Below are 17733 nucleotides of genomic sequence, written 5' to 3'. Positions count from 1 at the left end.
TAAATTTAAAACTTGAATTGGTATATAGTTGAAGCTTTAAAATAAGCTTCTAAAAAACCTAAATGATCTTAACGAAAAGATTCGGTCGAAAAATGGAGGGGATGACTTCAATCATGGCGAAAAGGGAGTGAACAGTGTTAGAAATCACGGACCCATGATCATTACTTAAATTAGTCACTCCCAACAATTATGAACCTTTACAATAGTATGATATTGTATACTTTAAGCATGAACTCTCGAAGTAATAATTTATGTTCAAATTAGTTGTTTTTTTAATATCTCGGAATTAGATTAGAATAATAAATTTAATTATCTAACAAAGTTATGGAAAAGAAATTATGACAGAACTTCATTAAAAAATGTTAAATTATTAAAGAAAAAATTGGAGACTTTTAAAAAGATTAAGTTGTGTCGTGTATTGTTGGCCAAAAAAACTAATCAAAATACAAACCCTTTCTTCTTTTAATTTTTTTTTTTTAAGAAAAACAAAACCGTAGGGCATGTTGTCGTTTTTCCAGTACACGTCACCGCACTCAACCAATAGTATCACGGCAAGGCATTTGACCACACGTGTGAAACGCACGTACATTAGCGGCAAGTGAACACCGTTCTTCAATGGATATATCCTCCACGCCGTTTCCGAGAGTCTCAGTTTCTTCGCGCTTCCCGTTTCCAGCTCGATACAGGTCGACTATGGACGCTCCGATCATCCCATTCCACACTTCTCCTTGAAGAGCTAAGAGAGGGGGAGGGGGACTGGTTGATTCAAAAGAACTACATATACAAGAATAGAATTCGCCATCGGCTGATCTCGACGAAGTTTCCTCCGTCGAGCTGAATTAATGGCTCCGGCCATCTCCGAGAGAGTCGAACTCGCTAAGTTCTGTCGCTCAAAGGACTGGTCTAAGGCAATCAGAGTCCTCGACTCGCTCATAACCAAGTCCTGCACCGTTCAAGACATATGGTCTTGTTCTATTCTTGCCCACTTGACTTGCTGTCTTTCGATTTTTGTTAATTTTTTATAGGACTGGTGAGTTGATTCAAGCCTAATTATCGAGATAACGGTTTTGCAGCAATAGAGCATTCTGCTACAGCCAATTGGAGCTGCACAAGCATGTAATTAAGGACTGCGACAGAGCGCTTCAGCTGGATCCCTCGCTTCTTCAAGCTTATGTGCTCAAAGGTACTTATTGCATTAGCTCGTTTATCTTTTGATTTTGAGCTGATTCTGATAATTCAATTATTGATAAGATAAAAATTGTAGCCGTATCCTTCATTCTTACGCTCCCGAAACTCACTGGAATGTCGATTTGAGGTCCTTGGATTTGGATTTTAGTAGTTCTTTTCCTTTATTTCTTATTCCTAACGAGTGAACGAGAACAAGAGTTGAAGTTGAAGAGATTAACAACTAGACGAGGCATGAACCATGGGTCTTCCGGATGTACACTGCAGCATCCGGTGACAAAAATTGTATAGCAGCGTAGTGCCGGGGGGCTTGGGGTGGGGGGTTCCTTAGTTTTGTTCATTTCATAGGGCGATGTTGTGTTCCCAACTTTGAGGGATCTTATAATTAATGTGTTAGAGTTGCAAAAGATTTGTTGGTGTAGCATACCTTTGGCTTTACTAAATTCCACTAAAAAGCTTTGCTGCTCTGGAACGATACTGGATAAAGAGTACTTAAATATTATTGGAAATTATTCTTTTTTCCGCATCTTGAAAAGGAGCTATGATTTTTGAATAACTCACACGGGGAGTTCACTTAGGATTTTTTGTTTGTTAACTTTTTGAAATAAAAGTATTTGTAGATTTGTTGACAAATTTGTGAGCTGAGTTTGAGATTCTTGTTGTTTAGGTCGTGCATACTTTTCCTTGGGAAAGAAAGGGGACGCTCTTTCCGTTTGGGAGAGTGGCTACCAGTATGCTCTATGTCAATCTGCAGACCTGAAGCAATTGCTAGAACTGGAAGATCTTTTGACAAAAGAAAAACAAGACAAAAACAATGTGGAAAATGGAGAAGTGGAGTTGGGATTTTCAACCGTTGTTCTTGAATCAGAAGTTACACCTGCTAACAGAAAATTGAGTGAAACAAATAATAATGAAGATAAATTAATGGAACATCCTGATTTCTACATGAATCCAAGTGATGCGTCTGAAGTTTGCAGCAGATCAAGTGACAATCTTTCTGTATTTGAAGGCGGAAGCGAAGAAATTGGTCAGAACAGTAACATTAACTGTGAAAGCAATGGGCGTAGTGACTATGATGATGCTTCCAAATTGCATGATTTAAGAAGTGATATATCTGAATTTTCTAGTAAGTCCAAAGTAACGGCTTTCCATAGCAAATCAAGTGATTCCAATGACATTTTAAGTAAGCCAATTAAAATTGCAGATATACAAGGCAATTTAAGTGATGAAGCCAAGAGAACTAAGAAATTCCCTGTTGCTAAAGTTTCAAAGACAAAGTCAATACGTGTAGATTTCCGACTATCAAGAGGCATAGCTGAGGTACACATACTATATACTTCTAATTCATGTTACGTGTTTTAGAAATTAAATATTCTCTAGACCGACATTCTAATCTTTGGCAGGTCAATGAAGGGAAGTATGCTATCGCTATTTCTATCTTTGACCAGGTAATATCTGTTTCTTAGTGCATGGTCCTTTCTTCTCCTTTCATGATTTGTTATGTCTAGTTGATAGCAAATGGGTGGGTAGGAGAAGCCTAACTGTCAACTTCTGGAGAATGTTAAGGGCCATTTTAGTTTTCCACAGATATTGAAGGAAGATCCCAGTTATCCTGAGGCATTAATTGGAAGAGGAACAGCTTATGCATTCCAAAGAGAGCTTGACGCTGCTATCGGTGATTTTACAAAGGTACGTGGATGATAAGATATGAAAGAGAAATATAATTAATTGACAATTTTTTTGTTAATCTAATTAAATATCAGGCTTTAGAATCAAACCCATTTGCTGGTGAGGCATGGAAACGAAGAGGGCAGGCTCGGGCCGCATTAGGAGCATCTGCTGAGGTAAGTTCAATATAAACGTTTGATTGTATGTCTTGGTCAACAATTCTTGGATAAAAGCAAGTGTGAACGAAGTTGCAAGAGAGAACGCCACAACCATTGGATAAAAGCACATCGTTCTTGGCAACAATATTTTGATCCCCATCACACCTCTGCATGAAAAATTTGCTCATCTTAAACTCTTTTCTATGATTTTTCCCCCTATAAGATCTCTAATAGTTTAGAAACTTTAAAAAGGGATCCAACATGTAACCACAAAAATCCAATTCAGGATGCTTTATCAAATGAATTTATCCCTCGTTCTTCCCTAACTGTCCTATAATTTTTAAGTGGAAAATTCACGGCCATATACTTGTGCCAACCTTTGATCATTTTGTTTCAATATTTTAAAAATAAACCTTTTTATTGAAGCAACCATATTTTAGTTAAATGCAGATTTTGGGAATGTACAGTATACTTTATAGTGAAGAAAATTAACCTGAAATAGGCCAAATGTATTAAGATTTACCTTAAACTTTCAATTTTATCGGATGGAACCTTGAGCTTCGGTAAGTTTTTTTTTTTATTTTTGCCGTTTTTACTCTAAACTTAAATAAGTATGAAAGTTTATATTTGATATCTTACTTTTGTTTGATAAATTACTGAAAAGATATTTTCATGTGCATTCTATGAATTATAATCATGTCTAGTTCTATTGGTAGCACTTGGAAAAACGATACTGGAGTTAGATTTTTGTTGAACATATGGGCTTTGGGAGAATCAATGGTCAATCTTGTTCATTGATTGGACTTATTTTTGTGCCAAACTTGATTTTTGTTGAAATAGTTTAGGGCGATTTTACTCTGCTTTTGCTAAATTTTTAGTAGGTGAATACAGTGAGAAATTAATTGTAGGTAATAATTGCAACACTTATCTAAATCTAGAGTTCAATTTGACAAAGTAGAATGTTTTGGGTGAAAATTGTTAGTACACTTGCTAAATTCAATGGTAAAAATATATTCTTTTTCCCTATTATTTATTATAAATTTTTATGATTGAGCATTTGGAGCTTAGCTTCAATTAGATTGTGCTCCCAAGCAACATCTCCTTAAATTGCTTACAATCTCTTGCGTGTTGCTATATGTTTGATTCACATTAATTTGTTTATAATTCCTTCTTGATTTAGGCAATTGAAGATTTAACTAAGGCACTGGAGCTTGAGCCAAATTCTGCAGATATTTTACATGAAAGGGGTAATTTATCTAACTTGCTCTTTACATCACTTCGTTTTTTCAGTTCGTAAAAGTCTGTTCCTTGTTCATCTGAGTTTTTATCACTTGAATGCAGGAATCGTTAATTTCAAGTTCAAGGACTTCTACGCTGCTGTGGAGGACTTGTCTGAATGTCTGAAGGTGGATGGGTGTAATACATCTGCATATACATACTTGGTGAGTTTCTTACTTGCCCGGTTTTAATGATATCGGAGTCTGGCATATATTTACGTACTTTCTTCTGGGAAAAATCCTTACGGTCTCTAAGCAGTAAATTTGGTTTCCAGGGCTTGGCATTGTCTTCAATTGGTGATTACAAAGGGGCTGAGGAGGCACACTTGAAATCAATTCAATTAGATAGAAATTTCCTTGAGGCGTGGGGCCATCTAATTCAGGTACTGATAATTAACTACGGATCTGTTTGATAACGTTTTCATTTCTTATTTTTTGTTTATGTATCAAATTTTCTAAGAAATAGACTTGTTTGATAATTCATATTGTGTCTTCTTTCTAATTTTTTAATAACGTTTCTAAAAATAGAGTAAAATTTCAGAAACTATAAAATGTAGTTTCTACCTTTTTCCTTCCTACGCGCTTCCCTTGGTTGGCTTTTGTGTGCTTTCACTCCCCTTCTCTGACGTGGGTTCTATGCCCACATTAATGATATTTGGTTGGTATTTTTGTTTATTTTTTACAACAAAATCGAAAGGTCAAGTTATCTATTATTTCATGTTGCAAAGTCCATGAAGTTCTTTACCTTCTCAGCAATATATCCTTCTATTCAGATGTTGTAATTCCAAGTATTCTTTTCATGTTCGAACGCATGAGCTAGCTATCAATAAGCCCTCTATAAATCCAAAAAATCTTTTACACGGTTCACCAATTATAATACATATTCTTTTTGTTTATCACTGTTGTCTTCCTAAAAGGTAGCTTGTAAATACTAAAGCTGTTTCCTTGTGGTCTCTGAATTCGAAGGCCTTCCTAGTCTAATTTATATTCCTTCTAGTTAAAAATAGAGAAAAAACCATGCAATCTAGCTACTACGGGGACATGTTTTAGTCACCTGAGCACGTCATATATATTTGTTTTATGCACGCTATAAGCACTCTGATCAATGTTTGTAATGCCATTTGAAATTGTAAGAGCGAACAGTTTCCTTTCAGATTGCACTTTGGATTATTTTTTATTATTTGCATGTTCTCTGCTTCCCTGCCCTTCTTTTTGTCAATCTATTAGGAAGTTAGAAAGTATGTTAATTGTGATACTTAATTATATAGTTCTATCAAGATTTGGCAAACACAACAAAGGCTTTGGAATGTCTTCATCAAGTTCTTCAGATGGACAGCACGTTAGTTTTGTTCCTTGTTCCATTCTAACCATGCTTTTTTACCGTTCATCAATATTTAGCTTGTTTATTTTCACAAGTACCCTTTGCAGAGTATTGTTTTGTGAAGGAGGAACCATATAAAAATTATAATGTCTAATGGATAGGTTTGTCAAAGCATATCATTTGTGCGGGCTACTGTATCATGGAATAGGGGAACACAGGTATATGTTCTGCTCGTGTCTTTTTATAAATTTTTTGAATTGATGTGATATAGTTTTTTTTCCCTTCATTTTCTTTTTTCAGTTTGAGAGAGTTCTTTTTGGATGAGAACATTTGTTGTTTTGAGAGAGAATGAAAAACCTCTTTCATCAAGGACAATCAAAGAGTACAAAAAGATCAAGCAAACACTAAAGCAAAGAAAAAAAGTAACAAAATAAAAAAATAAAAAAATACAAGAAAGGGTTTCAAAAATCAGGGATAAAGAAAAACACGCACACCCACACATAAAAGGCTGCAACTAATATCATAAAAAACCTTAAGATTCAGAGAGAGGTCAAATTCCCAAGACCTTAATCCTCCAATTCCTTTCGGACAAGGTATTTCATGAAACTGTCAGGAGACCACTTGCCACAAAAAAAAAACGTTTCCTTTCTTTTGGAAAGTAGGATGAAGAAAAACTTTTCCCAGCATGGCGTGACAAGAATTTCTTGAAACCAATGCACACTAAAAGCCAAGCAAACCTCCATTTCCTTGCAGATGAACACCTCAAAAATGATGATCAAGGTCCTCTAAGGTTTGCTTGTAGGAAACACACCTCTAAGACCCAAACACGGAGAAGGAAAACATGGATGGGTTCCTTAGTGTTAATTCTTCTGACACTGGCAAACCTTCTGTTGGACATGGACCCGACCTTCCCGTGTAAATTTTCTTGTAAATTTCCGTAAACTTGCATAAATAAATAAGGAAGAAAAAAAAAACATAGAGGAATCTCACTTAAAACAGATGAATTTAGGGCAAGCCTACCACCATTTTGAAAAAAAGGACCTTTTATGAGGTGGGAAGATGCTTTTGGTCAGACCTAGGCATGGATCTAGAAAGGGTGTCGAACTCAAACTAGTATAAATGTAAGTTTCGTTCAAAGCCTTATCCACTATATATACGCTTTCATAAAATTCATCAAACACCTCAAGCAAGTCGAACATAGTAATATCCCTAATTTTGTGGGAAAAAGGCATGCCTCTTATGACCCCTTAAAGTTGAAAAACGCTCATCTTCCCTATTGTAAAGGCGTTTTCAAACAATACCTCACCCTAATACTTATAAACTGCCAATCTAATCCTCAGACAAAATCCCTCTCACTATACCTTGAATGTCCCTAGATTCTTATGATACACCACCCCATTGCTGCTTCTGACTAACAAATAAAGAGGCTGTTGGTCCTCTGCTAAAAGGTTTTCCCCGAGAAAACTGATTGGAAGGAGAAAAGATTGAAGGGAAGATTAAGAGCAACAATGTTCCAAAAAGAAAATTACAACTTGACACATGTATGATTTTTATTGGAGTTCGTGAAGATGCAGCAAATAAGGGATTGTGATTTTTAATTTGAGTTCATTTCCGATTTGATTTTCTATAGGAATGCTATGCTTAGGGTTAAAGCTTCATGAAATTAAACGTTGTTATATACAAGATTGATAATAATATGCAGTTTGAAACTATTTTATTTGATTACTTGGGTTCTTACTAATACATTACAAATTTGTAGAGTTTGTTATGTGATAACTTGAAATTTCTGGAAATTGAAAACTAATGACATGTTGTAAGAATGTCCAGTCGTTATGTTACTCTAATTTTCCTAGTTCACACATGCAGAAAGGCTATCAAGGAATTATCTATTGGATTGAACATTGAGAATTCCAACATTGAGTGTCTGTATTTGCGAGCTTCCTGCTACCATGCTATTGGAGAATATGGGTTAGCGGTACAATAATGAATTTCGTTGACCATTTCATCTTTTAAAAGTATTTTCAACGATCTTGCCATTTTGTCTTACTCGGTGTGCTATTTATGGCAGGTCAAGGACTATGATGCTACCTTGGATTTGGATCTAGATTCCATGGACAAATTTATGCTTCAATGCCTAGCATTCTATCAGGTTAATTTCTGGATGACTCTAGGGATGTCAACTCTTCCCAGAATTTGTATGAACACATTGTAGAAATAGGTGGTGATCTCTTGTTTTCTTCCTAGTGAATAGGAAAAGGGTGAGACAGTTATTGGTTTGAAAAGGTTATAAAGAATTAGGCACCCATGATATGCAATTTCAATTTTATAAGCAAGGGTTCCTTTATTCTCACTTAGGATATGAGTAGAACGGGGTTGAGATGGACATTAATGCGAACATTACCGTAGAACCTTTGTCTCTTGCTTCACGAAGTATAGCCAGCTCGGGTCTTTGATTACTTACAGATTAAATGCTCTGTTTATTTTATTTATGGTGCAGATTTGCAGTTTTAAGTTTAGACTGCATGATCTGCTCATAACTGTTTTTATACTTTCAGTGAAAACTTGTATATCAATATTTTGCAATTGACTGATCATTTAATTTGCGTTAAAATGTGTCGATATCTGAAGGTTTATATTGAATATATTAAGGTTTTTACTTTTCTAGCTTTTTATTTTACAAGAAACAAAACTTCTCATTGATTGTGTATAATTTTTGTTTGTTTTCACTCATTGCAGAAGGAAATTGCTCTATACACAGCATCTAAAAGCAATAGTGATTTTTGTTGGTTTTCTATTGATGGGGATATTGATCCACTCTTCAAGGTGCAGTTCCTTTGGAAATATATTTGGTTATTTTATTGTACCGTATTATTTCTCTTTATCTTCTTGTGATGCCTACGAGCATTGTCTCATTGTCCACTTCAGTGCATTGAAGCTTCAATTAAAAAAGAAAAAAAAAATCTCAAAAGGAGTTATTTGATTCCGATGCAATTACTGTAATTATATTCATGGACTTTTCCGTCAAAAACTATAAACTTAGGGAAGGGTCAAGATGATATTTTGCTCTCGTTCGTTTGTTTTATAATTTACCTGAAACCACTAGTCAAAACAGCTCCTTTTTATCTTTCTCTCGAATGATTCGTACTTTTTATCCTTCTAATTACTTTTAAATTTCCATCTGTAGGGAGGAAATTGTTGTTTAAAATTGGATTGAGGTCATGATCGATTATTATCGTTTGTTTGTTTCTACTTTAATTTGGGATAGGTTGGAAAAATACATTTATTACCAGGTCCAGACACCAAAATTTTTAATTATCCCTATATATTTATTAAATATTTGTATGAAGTTAATTTTAAACTAATAAAGAAAAAGTCTTCTCTATTTGACATTAAAATATATGCTTGTTAATACTGATTTTGGATTCTACGCATCTGTGCTTTCCAGATTTGAAACAATTTCTTAACTCATGTGGTGATTGTGTAATATTTTTTAATATTAGGAGTATTGGTTCAAACGATTGCACCCGAAGGATGTTTGCGAAAAGGTTTTCAGACAACCTCCAATACGCGAGCCTTTAAAGAAGGGTAGAGTTAGAAAGCAAGACCACGGGATGACAAAGCAGAAGATATCACTTCTATTGGCTGCTGATAATATTGGGAGAAAAATCCAGTATGATTGTCCCGGGTTCTTGTCAAATCGGCGTCAGGTGATTCAGTGTGACTAATAATTTGAAAATTATGTGAACATCTCCTACAGCATGTCTTATACTCCTTCCTATTCCACTAAATTTATCTTTTGCTGATTGCTAAATTACTCTAGCATAATTTACCATTGTTTAGTGTTTCTTGAAAGCTCTGCATATCGAATATAGCAGATCTTTATTTTGTTTTGTGTTATCTTCATGTTTCACACTTTCACTGATTAGTATTTAGTAAGATTTGACTAACCATAGAATAAGTAGCTGCGGAAAAATTTTAATCTTGAAGTGGGATAACATATTACATTAAAATTTAGAAGGTAATCTCACTCATTTCAGAAATAAAATACTAAATTTCAAAATTAGTTTCACTTGTATTCACCTAGTTGTTCATGTGCATATATCTTTTCGTTATTATGATCAGTATCGTGCATTCTCCACAATTTCCGCTCCCAACATCATCCCTTCTTTGTGCATGTATTTTCTCTGGAATAATTAAAAGAGTCTCTTGTTCTAAAGAAGTACTGAATCTGATCTTTCTGTTTACCAGCATCGCATGGCAGGATTAGCTGCCATTGATGTTGCTCAAAGGATTTCAAGAACTTGGCGTTCGCTGCAAGCAGAATGGAAATGTTCCAATAAAAACACAACCAAGTATGGTAAAAGAGCTCGTAGAAGAGAAAGGCCCAGTATATCCAGCCAGAATAGAGGTGGTGCTGGTTGTAGTACTAGTGGCTTTTCAGAAACATCATCTTCAAGTAGCCATCTGGAAGATAGATTACCTGGTCATAATTTTATTTCATGGCAAGATATTTACTCTTTAGCTGTCAAGTGGAGACAAATTTCCGAACCCTGTGATCCTGTTTTGTGGATTAATAAACTAAGGTATTTCTCATCAAATGAAGTCCTATTAGACCTTGTTCGTCGTTTCTTTGCGCTCAATGAACAATATTTTATTTTAGTGACAAGAAAAAAAAATCCTGTTTTGTTGTGTGATTGTGGGACCTGACATTGTTATAGCACAGTCTAAATTTTGGGTGTTTGGTTATTTTAGTGAAGAGTTCAATTCTGGATTTGGATCTCATACATCTATGATTCTTGGGCAAGCAAAAGTGGTTCGGTACTTCCCAAATTTTGAGAGGTAAAAATAAAATAATGGTTTCTTCATGCAAATATTGATGGGCTTGCTCTAATCATTGTTGACCCCACAGGACACTAGAAGCCGCAAAAACGGTCATTAAGCAGAAATCCTTTGTGTACAACAAGTCAGACATGATGGTGGACCTGAGTGGGGATGGAAAATTACAAGATGTGAGTTTTTTTTTGTGTTAATTTAAGTGTGAAAGATTATCAAATTGCTCAACGGATTCTCTGATTATATCACAATTTTTCTTAACTGAAATTTTAGCAGAATCCAGCGAATATTTTCTTATATCTCATTTGTATGATATAATATGTTCGTATGTAAATTTCTGCTGTCATGAGTTTAGAATCAGTTTTCTGTTCAGGCTGGTATACAAAAATATACACAAGTTCATTAATACAAAATTCTTTAAAATGGATGCACCGAAAGGAAGAACGTTTCTGCCTCGTCAAATTACGAACGTGAGTAATGTCCATTTATTGCAGATTATGCAAGCAAAGTCGTGCTCTGATCTTTATAAAGTGGTTGGTGAGGATTTTTGGTTGGCTACGTGGTGCAACAGTACTGCTTTCGAGGGGTAATCTAATCTGCAACAATTGCCTTGAGCTCTTTAAATGTCTTCTAATGCCTATTTTCTGTTGTTTCATTCTTGTTTCAGGAAGCAACTTGAAGGGACGAGGATTACACTAGCAAAGACGTAAATTAACCACGTCTTTGCTGCTTTATTTTGTAATTTTTATGATTTATGTTTATCTTCTTCTAACCTTTTCCCTCTCCAATATAATTATTTCAGGGGAGAACGTGGATTTGATTTTGCAATCAGAACTCCATGTACAGCTTCCAGATGGGAAGAATTTGATGCAGAGATGACGACAGCATGGGAAGTATGTTACTTATAGACCTCTTGTATGTGCCTGCTTTCGTTGATGTACCTGATGATCAGAGCCGATCAGAGAAATTATGAATTTCTTAGGATGGGAAAATTATTGCAAAATGGGTATAGTTCTAGGTAATTGTAGATTGCAAAATGAGTGAATTTTCTTTGAGCTTCTTAAGAGCAACCCTCAAAAGCCTCAAAGCTTCTTTAGAGCAATTGGATTCAACCAATTTCACGACTTCGGGAAAATCATTTCCCCTTCAACCAAGTCTTTATGAGCTGATCGTTCGTTAGGGACGGGTTTATAGATCAACAAATTACTTTACTGATTATCGTAGCCATGGTTTTGTATGGTCATCGAGAGCAACCAACAGACAAGCCACATTTTGAGTCAGATGCTCCATTACATGCTCCCCTTATTCTTCTTAGCCTTCTCCTTCGATCATTGGAATTAAATTTATTAGCATCTGGGCCTCTGATTTCTATCTAGCTACAAACACTACATGTTGAAAGCCAATGTTCTTTTTTTTGTTTTCAGTAATGAGTTAAAGTCTAATATTCTTACGACTTCATTTTTTCAGACAATATGCAATGCTTATTGCGGAGAAAACTATGGCTCTATGGATTTTAGCACTCTAGAAAGTGTGAGGGATGCAATCCTAAGGATGAGCTATTACTGGTACAGTATGTCTACAGTTGTGGTACTAATTCTATTGCTAATTCAGCAGGGTTCTTTATTAAACTCAAATGCATTTTAGGTACAATTTTATGCCACTCTCAAGGGGCTCTGCGGCTGTTGGATTTGTTGTTTTGCTTGGATTGCTTCTTGCAGCTAACATGGAGTTCTGTGGGAACATCCCACGAGGACTGCAAGTGGATTGGGAAGCCTTGTTGAATTTCGATCCAAATTGTTTTGTTGATTCTGTGAAGAGTTGGTTGTATCCATCTCTCAAGATGACAACATCGTGGAAAGAATTTCCAGATGTCGCATCAACTTTTAAAACAACGGGATCAGTTGTTTCTGCTTTGAGTTCTTATGATGATTGAGCTCCTCTAGATTTAATTAAGGTGAGTTAGAATAAATCTGCAGTAGCATGTGGATATGTTTGTTTATTTCCGCCTTCTGAAAGGTTAAGGTATCTGAAGCATGTTCTAGATATGTTTGTTTGAAACATCTCATCCTGTTTCTAAATACATCTATTCTGAGCAGTACTCTAATTTGTAAGATTTCTGACCAGATTTGACAATGATGCAGGAAAGCCGATGTGATTTTGTAATTTAGACTCGTTTCTCTTGGAATTTAATCAACCGTACCTTCTGCATCAATGAAGTGGACACATGGCTGGCAAGCACACAGGCATCTGTTGCCAAAGCTGAAAGCACATACACAAATTTGGTCGTTAACCCCAACAACAGTATAAAATTCTGAACTCTCTCTCTCTCTCTGAGTTTCCCTTCATTTTTCTATGTAAAATTCATTATATTAACTAAATTTTCTGTTGATAATAAAATATCCAGCTGTATTCATGTATAAGCATGTTGTTTCAATCTTCGTGATTCTGGTGTCTGCTTGCTATTGCTTGGTAGAACTTTATAGGTATAGTCGAGAAAAAGGATAATTCCATAATAGAAAATTTAGGCAATGTGAGATCCTATGTCGATTAGAGAGGAACGAGTGTCAATGAAGTTGCTGGGCCTCGAAGGAGGGTGGATTGTGAGATCCCACGTCGGTTGGAGAGGGGAACGAAATACTCTGTAAGGGTGTGGAAACTTTTTTCTAATAGATACATTTTAAAAATCTTAAGAGAAAATCCAAAAAGAAAAACTCAAAAGGATAACACGCAAACATCGGAAGAAACAGATAATGAAAAGCCCTTTTCCCATGCTGAAAGATTGACTAGAATAGCGGTAGGTAAGCGATTGATTATAAAGTTAGTGAATACAAATGCATCCCACCAAAAGTGTTAGGGCATGGATGGTTAGGTAAGAATTGCAAGACTCGTCTCAACGATATGGTGATGCTTTCACTCCACACCACCAGCACCATGAACACTAACTTTTGAATTCAAGGGAAACTTTTAACTCTACGAAGTTGATGCTTTAATCTTTTCCTGATGCAATAAATTGGTACGAAAATGCATAGACAATGTGGGTTTTGAGAATGAGATTTGAAGAGGGGTAAGGTATTTGTAGCAAATTTTTGCAGGTTTATGTTGAAACATAATGGACAAGATTATGCAACCACAAAGTGAAGTAATAACATTATATTTTCTATAAGTGGCGTAGCCTTAAAAGTCTATAATCCCTGGAGGCCACATTTTGTTAATTATAAAGTATTGACAATGCTGGAATTCACTTTATTAGATTATTTATGGTAATTTTATATTGGTTTTGTTGGATATGGCCTACCAAAATGGTTTGTATTTTGATGTGAAAATGAAAGGGATGTGTTAGGTAGGATTTGAAATCTCATCCTGTTGTCCAAAGACTTTTGTAGGTTTCGTCTCTCTTATTTGCATATAAATAAACATATAAAATAAGTTTATTGTAACTTTAACTAACTAATCCATTTTATAGCTAAGTCACGGAAATTCACTGTTGCTCGTTAAAATAAGCATAATTCTATACATATATTTTCGACTCATAAGCTATTTAAATTCACTCTAAATAGTGTTAACTAAAAACGAAAGATTTTTTTGTTTAGAATCTTCATTTTTTAATTATGGTATTTTTATAATAAAAGTTTTATCCATAATAATTATTAATCTATTTGGTAGTTATTTTGGCATAAATCAATATATAAAATAATAACAAATCACAGCATACAATACATTTGTGGCTCATATTAAAAATAATTAAAAAATAATTTAAAAAAAAACTAATTTACCATTTATTATTTTTATTTATTTATTTTTTGAGAGACAAAAATATATTTAATAATGAGTTTTCTTTTTAAACTCAATCCTACAGCCACATATTGCATGGGATTGGAAACAAGAATTCAAACTCAATCCTACAGGCATTCTTCTTCTGCTTCATCTTCCTCATCAACATCCTTCAATCGTCACATTCCGCCATTGGCGATTCTCGAGCAAGCTCTTCGTCTCTTCGAATGTTCTAACCTTCACAGAACCAAATACTGACGTGGCATTCGCCTGCTTGCTGATCATCCGAGCAGCATAACACGGAATCTTGTGCTTCAACTTAATTCTGCAGCAAGCAAATAGCAAGCAATCCATCAAGCTCTCTTTAGCCAATCCCATCATATCATAAGCCTGCGATCTTCTCCACAGGCTTCGACTGTGAGGACTCCCCTGTTTTGATAAACACAGAGCTCGAGTTGTGTCACTAATGGCGGATTCTGGGTTTCTCAGTAGAAGAAAACATTGAGCTCTGTTGCTATAAAGCACTATTCTCTGTTTTCTCATTTTGGGTATACTTATATTCAATGCTTCTGTGTATTTCATTGAAGCTTTTTCAATCTCTCCGTTTCTAAATTTGTGATTCCCCTGTTTTTTTAGAATACCCACCAAGAGTTTCCTCTTTTTCACCTCTTTCTCGGACATCAATTTCTCTCTCCTCTTCTTCTCAACTTTTAACTCCCAGATTTCCTCTAAAGCTCTCTTGGCTCTCTCACTGTGCAGCTTCTGATTTCCATATTTGATTTTGTGATAATCTTGCAACAATGCTTGGGTTAAAGTGTCTCCCAATTTTGGTTTCTTTAATTCACTGCCGTTTTCCAGCTCTACCAAATCGACAAGAGACAAAACAGAGGTTTCGAGTACTCTGTGTCGGGTTTCTGGGTCTTTGATCAAACTTAAAAGGCATTCAATTGCCATAACCTGCCGTTCATCTGAGGATCTTGCAAGAACACACAGTGATTTCAAGACTTGTTCTAAATCCGCCACCATTTTTCTTCCGGGCTCTGTTTTACACAGAGTTTTCAGAAGCCCAATTCCAGCAGGGGCTTCTGGGTTCATTAATCCACCCCAAATTTGACACAAATTCTTCAAGAAATCCCTTTTACAGAGTAAATTCAAATGTCTCTCTTTACGAGCGAAGCAATTAAGAAGATAAAGAGACCAACACTGCGTTTGAATGGCCCATTCCTCTGCTTTTCTGTTCTCAATTTCTACCCCTCCGAGGCCTCTGGTGAGCAAATTTCGTTGATATTTCAACCTCTGTTTTAGACGGAAGAATTGTCTGTAAACATTTTCGACAAATATTGAAGAAATTTCCATTGCCAATGCCACGACCTCACCTCCAATTTCAGCTACTGATTCGAATGTCTTTTCATGGCTTGCCAAATGTCCAAGAGCTCGAACTGCCACTCTCTGCTCAACCCAGCTGAATTTTCCTTTCAAAAGCTCCATTAATGGCGGAATTACACCAGATTCAACAGCAATTTCAGCAAATTCAGCTCTGTTCATGACATAAGACCCAATAATATGAGCAGCATAGTAAGGAATATAAACGTTCTGATCTCTAAGCAACCATTCCCTATCACTAATTCCTCTGCAAATAAGCTTTGCCATGCACTCGAAAATCCCAATCTCAGGAAATTCCGGGTTATTGGGTCGAGTCATGGCGATGCTCCAGAGCCCACTCAATGCAAGAACGGACTCACGATCATCTCTCGTAGGCATTTCTTTGAAGTATTCAGTAATTTTGAGTGTTCTGAGAACTGGGTCGGGTTCGTTCATCATGCAGAAGAAGCAGAAAGGGAGGGCTATGTCAGGCGATCTAATGGGATGATCTTTTTTAGGCCTTTCCGCCATTAGAGAGGATTAAGGGACACGAAGGGGTTTGGAGAAGCTCAAGATTTGCGTCTGAAATTTAAAGAGAAAAAAGAGAGAGTGGGAGTGGTCCACCTTATTGCATCAAAATTAAAAAAATAAACTTTAATTTAATTATAGATGTTTATGAACTAAATAAATATTTTGCACTAAGAATTGCTAAATCTTTGTATCATATCTCATTTTAATACTAAAAATAAAAAATGAAAATGTAAAGAGATAAATATGAATTAATAAGTAATACACGCCTATACTTTGCATGTACAACATATGTATGATTTCCAAAGGTTAAACTTGACCAATGGGCTATCATCCGACAATGTTCTATCCTTATTTTACACTAACCTTTTTTTTTTTTAATAATTCTTGAAAATTTAACTTTATTATTGAAAATAGGACTTATAAGATTAATATATATATATTCCATTAAAGAATATATAAATATGAACTTTTTCGGTTAGTTCATATAAATTTTGGATTGGGTCATCTAATTCTAATAGATTCATTCTTCACATGTTAGGCGCAACTTCTAAATTAAAAAAAAAGGACAAATAACTCTTAACCTTGAATTCAATGTACCAACCATGCATGTAGACAAAAGAGAATAAGAATTATTATATTTCAATTTTCGTATTTATATTTTATTTTATGGACTATAGCCCATATAAAAGGTAGGAAATAAATAAATAAGAACGAGACAAAGCTCGTGAGAGAAGAGAGTTAGTAATAATGAATTTTATCTCATACTAATGCAAGTAAAATTTAAAAGTGAGTTTGATATAACTTTAAAAGAGGTGAATCTAAATCTCCCTTCAAGAAAATGGAGCAAAATCCATGTGTTGGTTGGAGAAGTAAAAGATGAAAAAGTTAAATTAAGATTAAAAAAATAAAAAAGTAAAGCAATTCCTTAATAAATTAATATATATAATGACAGGTATGATGGGGTTGGGTCTCAAGAAAATGCGGCTGCATGCACTTTTAACACACTAACCATAGGCATTACCATGTTACCCTGATTATTATTAAGTTCTTATTCCGTAGATTTTTTATTTAGAAAAAAGCTTAGAGGAACGAAATAAAAATGTGTACTTTTAAGCTAACCGTTCATGGTTCATGTACTTATTTTAAAATTATAAAGTTAAGAGATCAATCTTTGTGTCCACTTGTTCGTTCATTTTGGTCGGTGGTCTAGGCACCGAAGTAAATGTAAGACCATGATTTAGCTATAATATGTCCAAAGTAAACCAAGTAATCGAAAATCTCTAAAAAATAAAATTGTCAATGGACTCAGATTATTATGAAAATCAACATTCAAATAAAATCAAGGATCTAAAACACAACGATAATAATACCGTCACAAGGAATAGAGGTGTTCAAAGTAATGATGCAGGAACAAATCAAAACAAATAAAAATTTTCTTATATTTTAAATTACTCTTTTAATATTTATATTAGAGACTTGCATTTTAATAATTAACGTAATTTATGATGAATTATAGAATAATAAAAAAACCTGCCCTCGTCTTGACTAACAAAAGAACGTCAACAGAGTCTGGAGTTATGGAGAGAGGAAGACAAAGAAATGGGCCAAAATAATAACTTGTCATGTC

The 17733-nt window shown here is 35.0% G+C and overlaps 2 protein-coding genes across 3 annotated transcripts; one reads left to right on the top strand and one right to left on the bottom strand.

The window, feature by feature from the left end:
* The first annotated feature begins 638 nt into the window (after positions 1-638).
* Positions 639-12885, top strand: LOC111463399 (suppressor of RPS4-RLD 1). 2 transcript variants are annotated; one of them, XM_023107328.1, is made up of 25 exons: positions 640-964; positions 1074-1183; positions 1853-2311; positions 2390-2505; positions 2589-2633; positions 2773-2874; positions 2949-3029; positions 4192-4258; positions 4353-4453; positions 4564-4671; positions 5557-5627; positions 5771-5827; positions 7476-7584; positions 7678-7758; positions 8346-8432; positions 9110-9316; positions 9858-10192; positions 10362-10448; positions 10519-10618; positions 10937-11028; positions 11110-11148; positions 11245-11335; positions 11910-12007; positions 12087-12396; positions 12584-12885. In XM_023107328.1, exons 1-24 carry the CDS (start codon positions 843-845, stop codon positions 12373-12375), a joined length of 3054 nt encoding a protein of 1017 aa, XP_022963096.1. In that variant the 5' UTR covers positions 640-842; the 3' UTR covers positions 12376-12396; positions 12584-12885. The 2 variants fall into 2 exon arrangements, with proteins under 2 accessions (XP_022963095.1, XP_022963096.1); XM_023107327.1 differs by having other exon boundaries at positions 639-964; positions 1853-2505.
* Positions 12886-14226: 1341 nt separating this feature from the next.
* On the bottom strand, positions 14227-16225 carry LOC111463366. The gene has a single exon (XM_023107277.1). The coding sequence runs from the start codon at positions 16104-16106 to the stop codon at positions 14376-14378; it is 1731 nt and encodes a 576-aa protein (XP_022963045.1). The 5' UTR covers positions 16107-16225; the 3' UTR covers positions 14227-14375.
* Positions 16226-17733: the final 1508 nt, after the last annotated feature.

This window comes from Cucurbita moschata, unplaced genomic scaffold (assembly GCF_002738365.1).
Source record: "Cucurbita moschata cultivar Rifu unplaced genomic scaffold, Cmos_1.0 Cmo_Scf00028, whole genome shotgun sequence".
NCBI classification, from domain to species: domain Eukaryota; kingdom Viridiplantae; phylum Streptophyta; class Magnoliopsida; order Cucurbitales; family Cucurbitaceae; genus Cucurbita; species Cucurbita moschata.
Note: the sequence above shows the minus strand (reverse complement) of the source record. Positions and strands in the feature narration are given on the sequence as shown.

Bases quoted from the DNA above. Each gene is read 5' to 3' on its own strand.
- LOC111463399 (XM_023107327.1), top strand. From the start codon at position 843: ATGGCTCCGGCCATCTCCGAGAGAGTCGAACTCGCTAAGTTCTGTCGC. The intron at 2,875-2,948 runs GTACGTGGATGA...ATTAAATATCAG, and splicing joins CTATCGGTGATTTTACAAAG to GCTTTAGAATCAAACCCATT. The intron at 10,449-10,518 runs GTAAAAATAAAA...TTGACCCCACAG, and splicing joins TACTTCCCAAATTTTGAGAG to GACACTAGAAGCCGCAAAAA.
- LOC111463366 (XM_023107277.1), bottom strand. From the start codon at position 16,106: ATGGCGGAAAGGCCTAAAAAAGATCATCCCATTAGATCGCCTGACATA.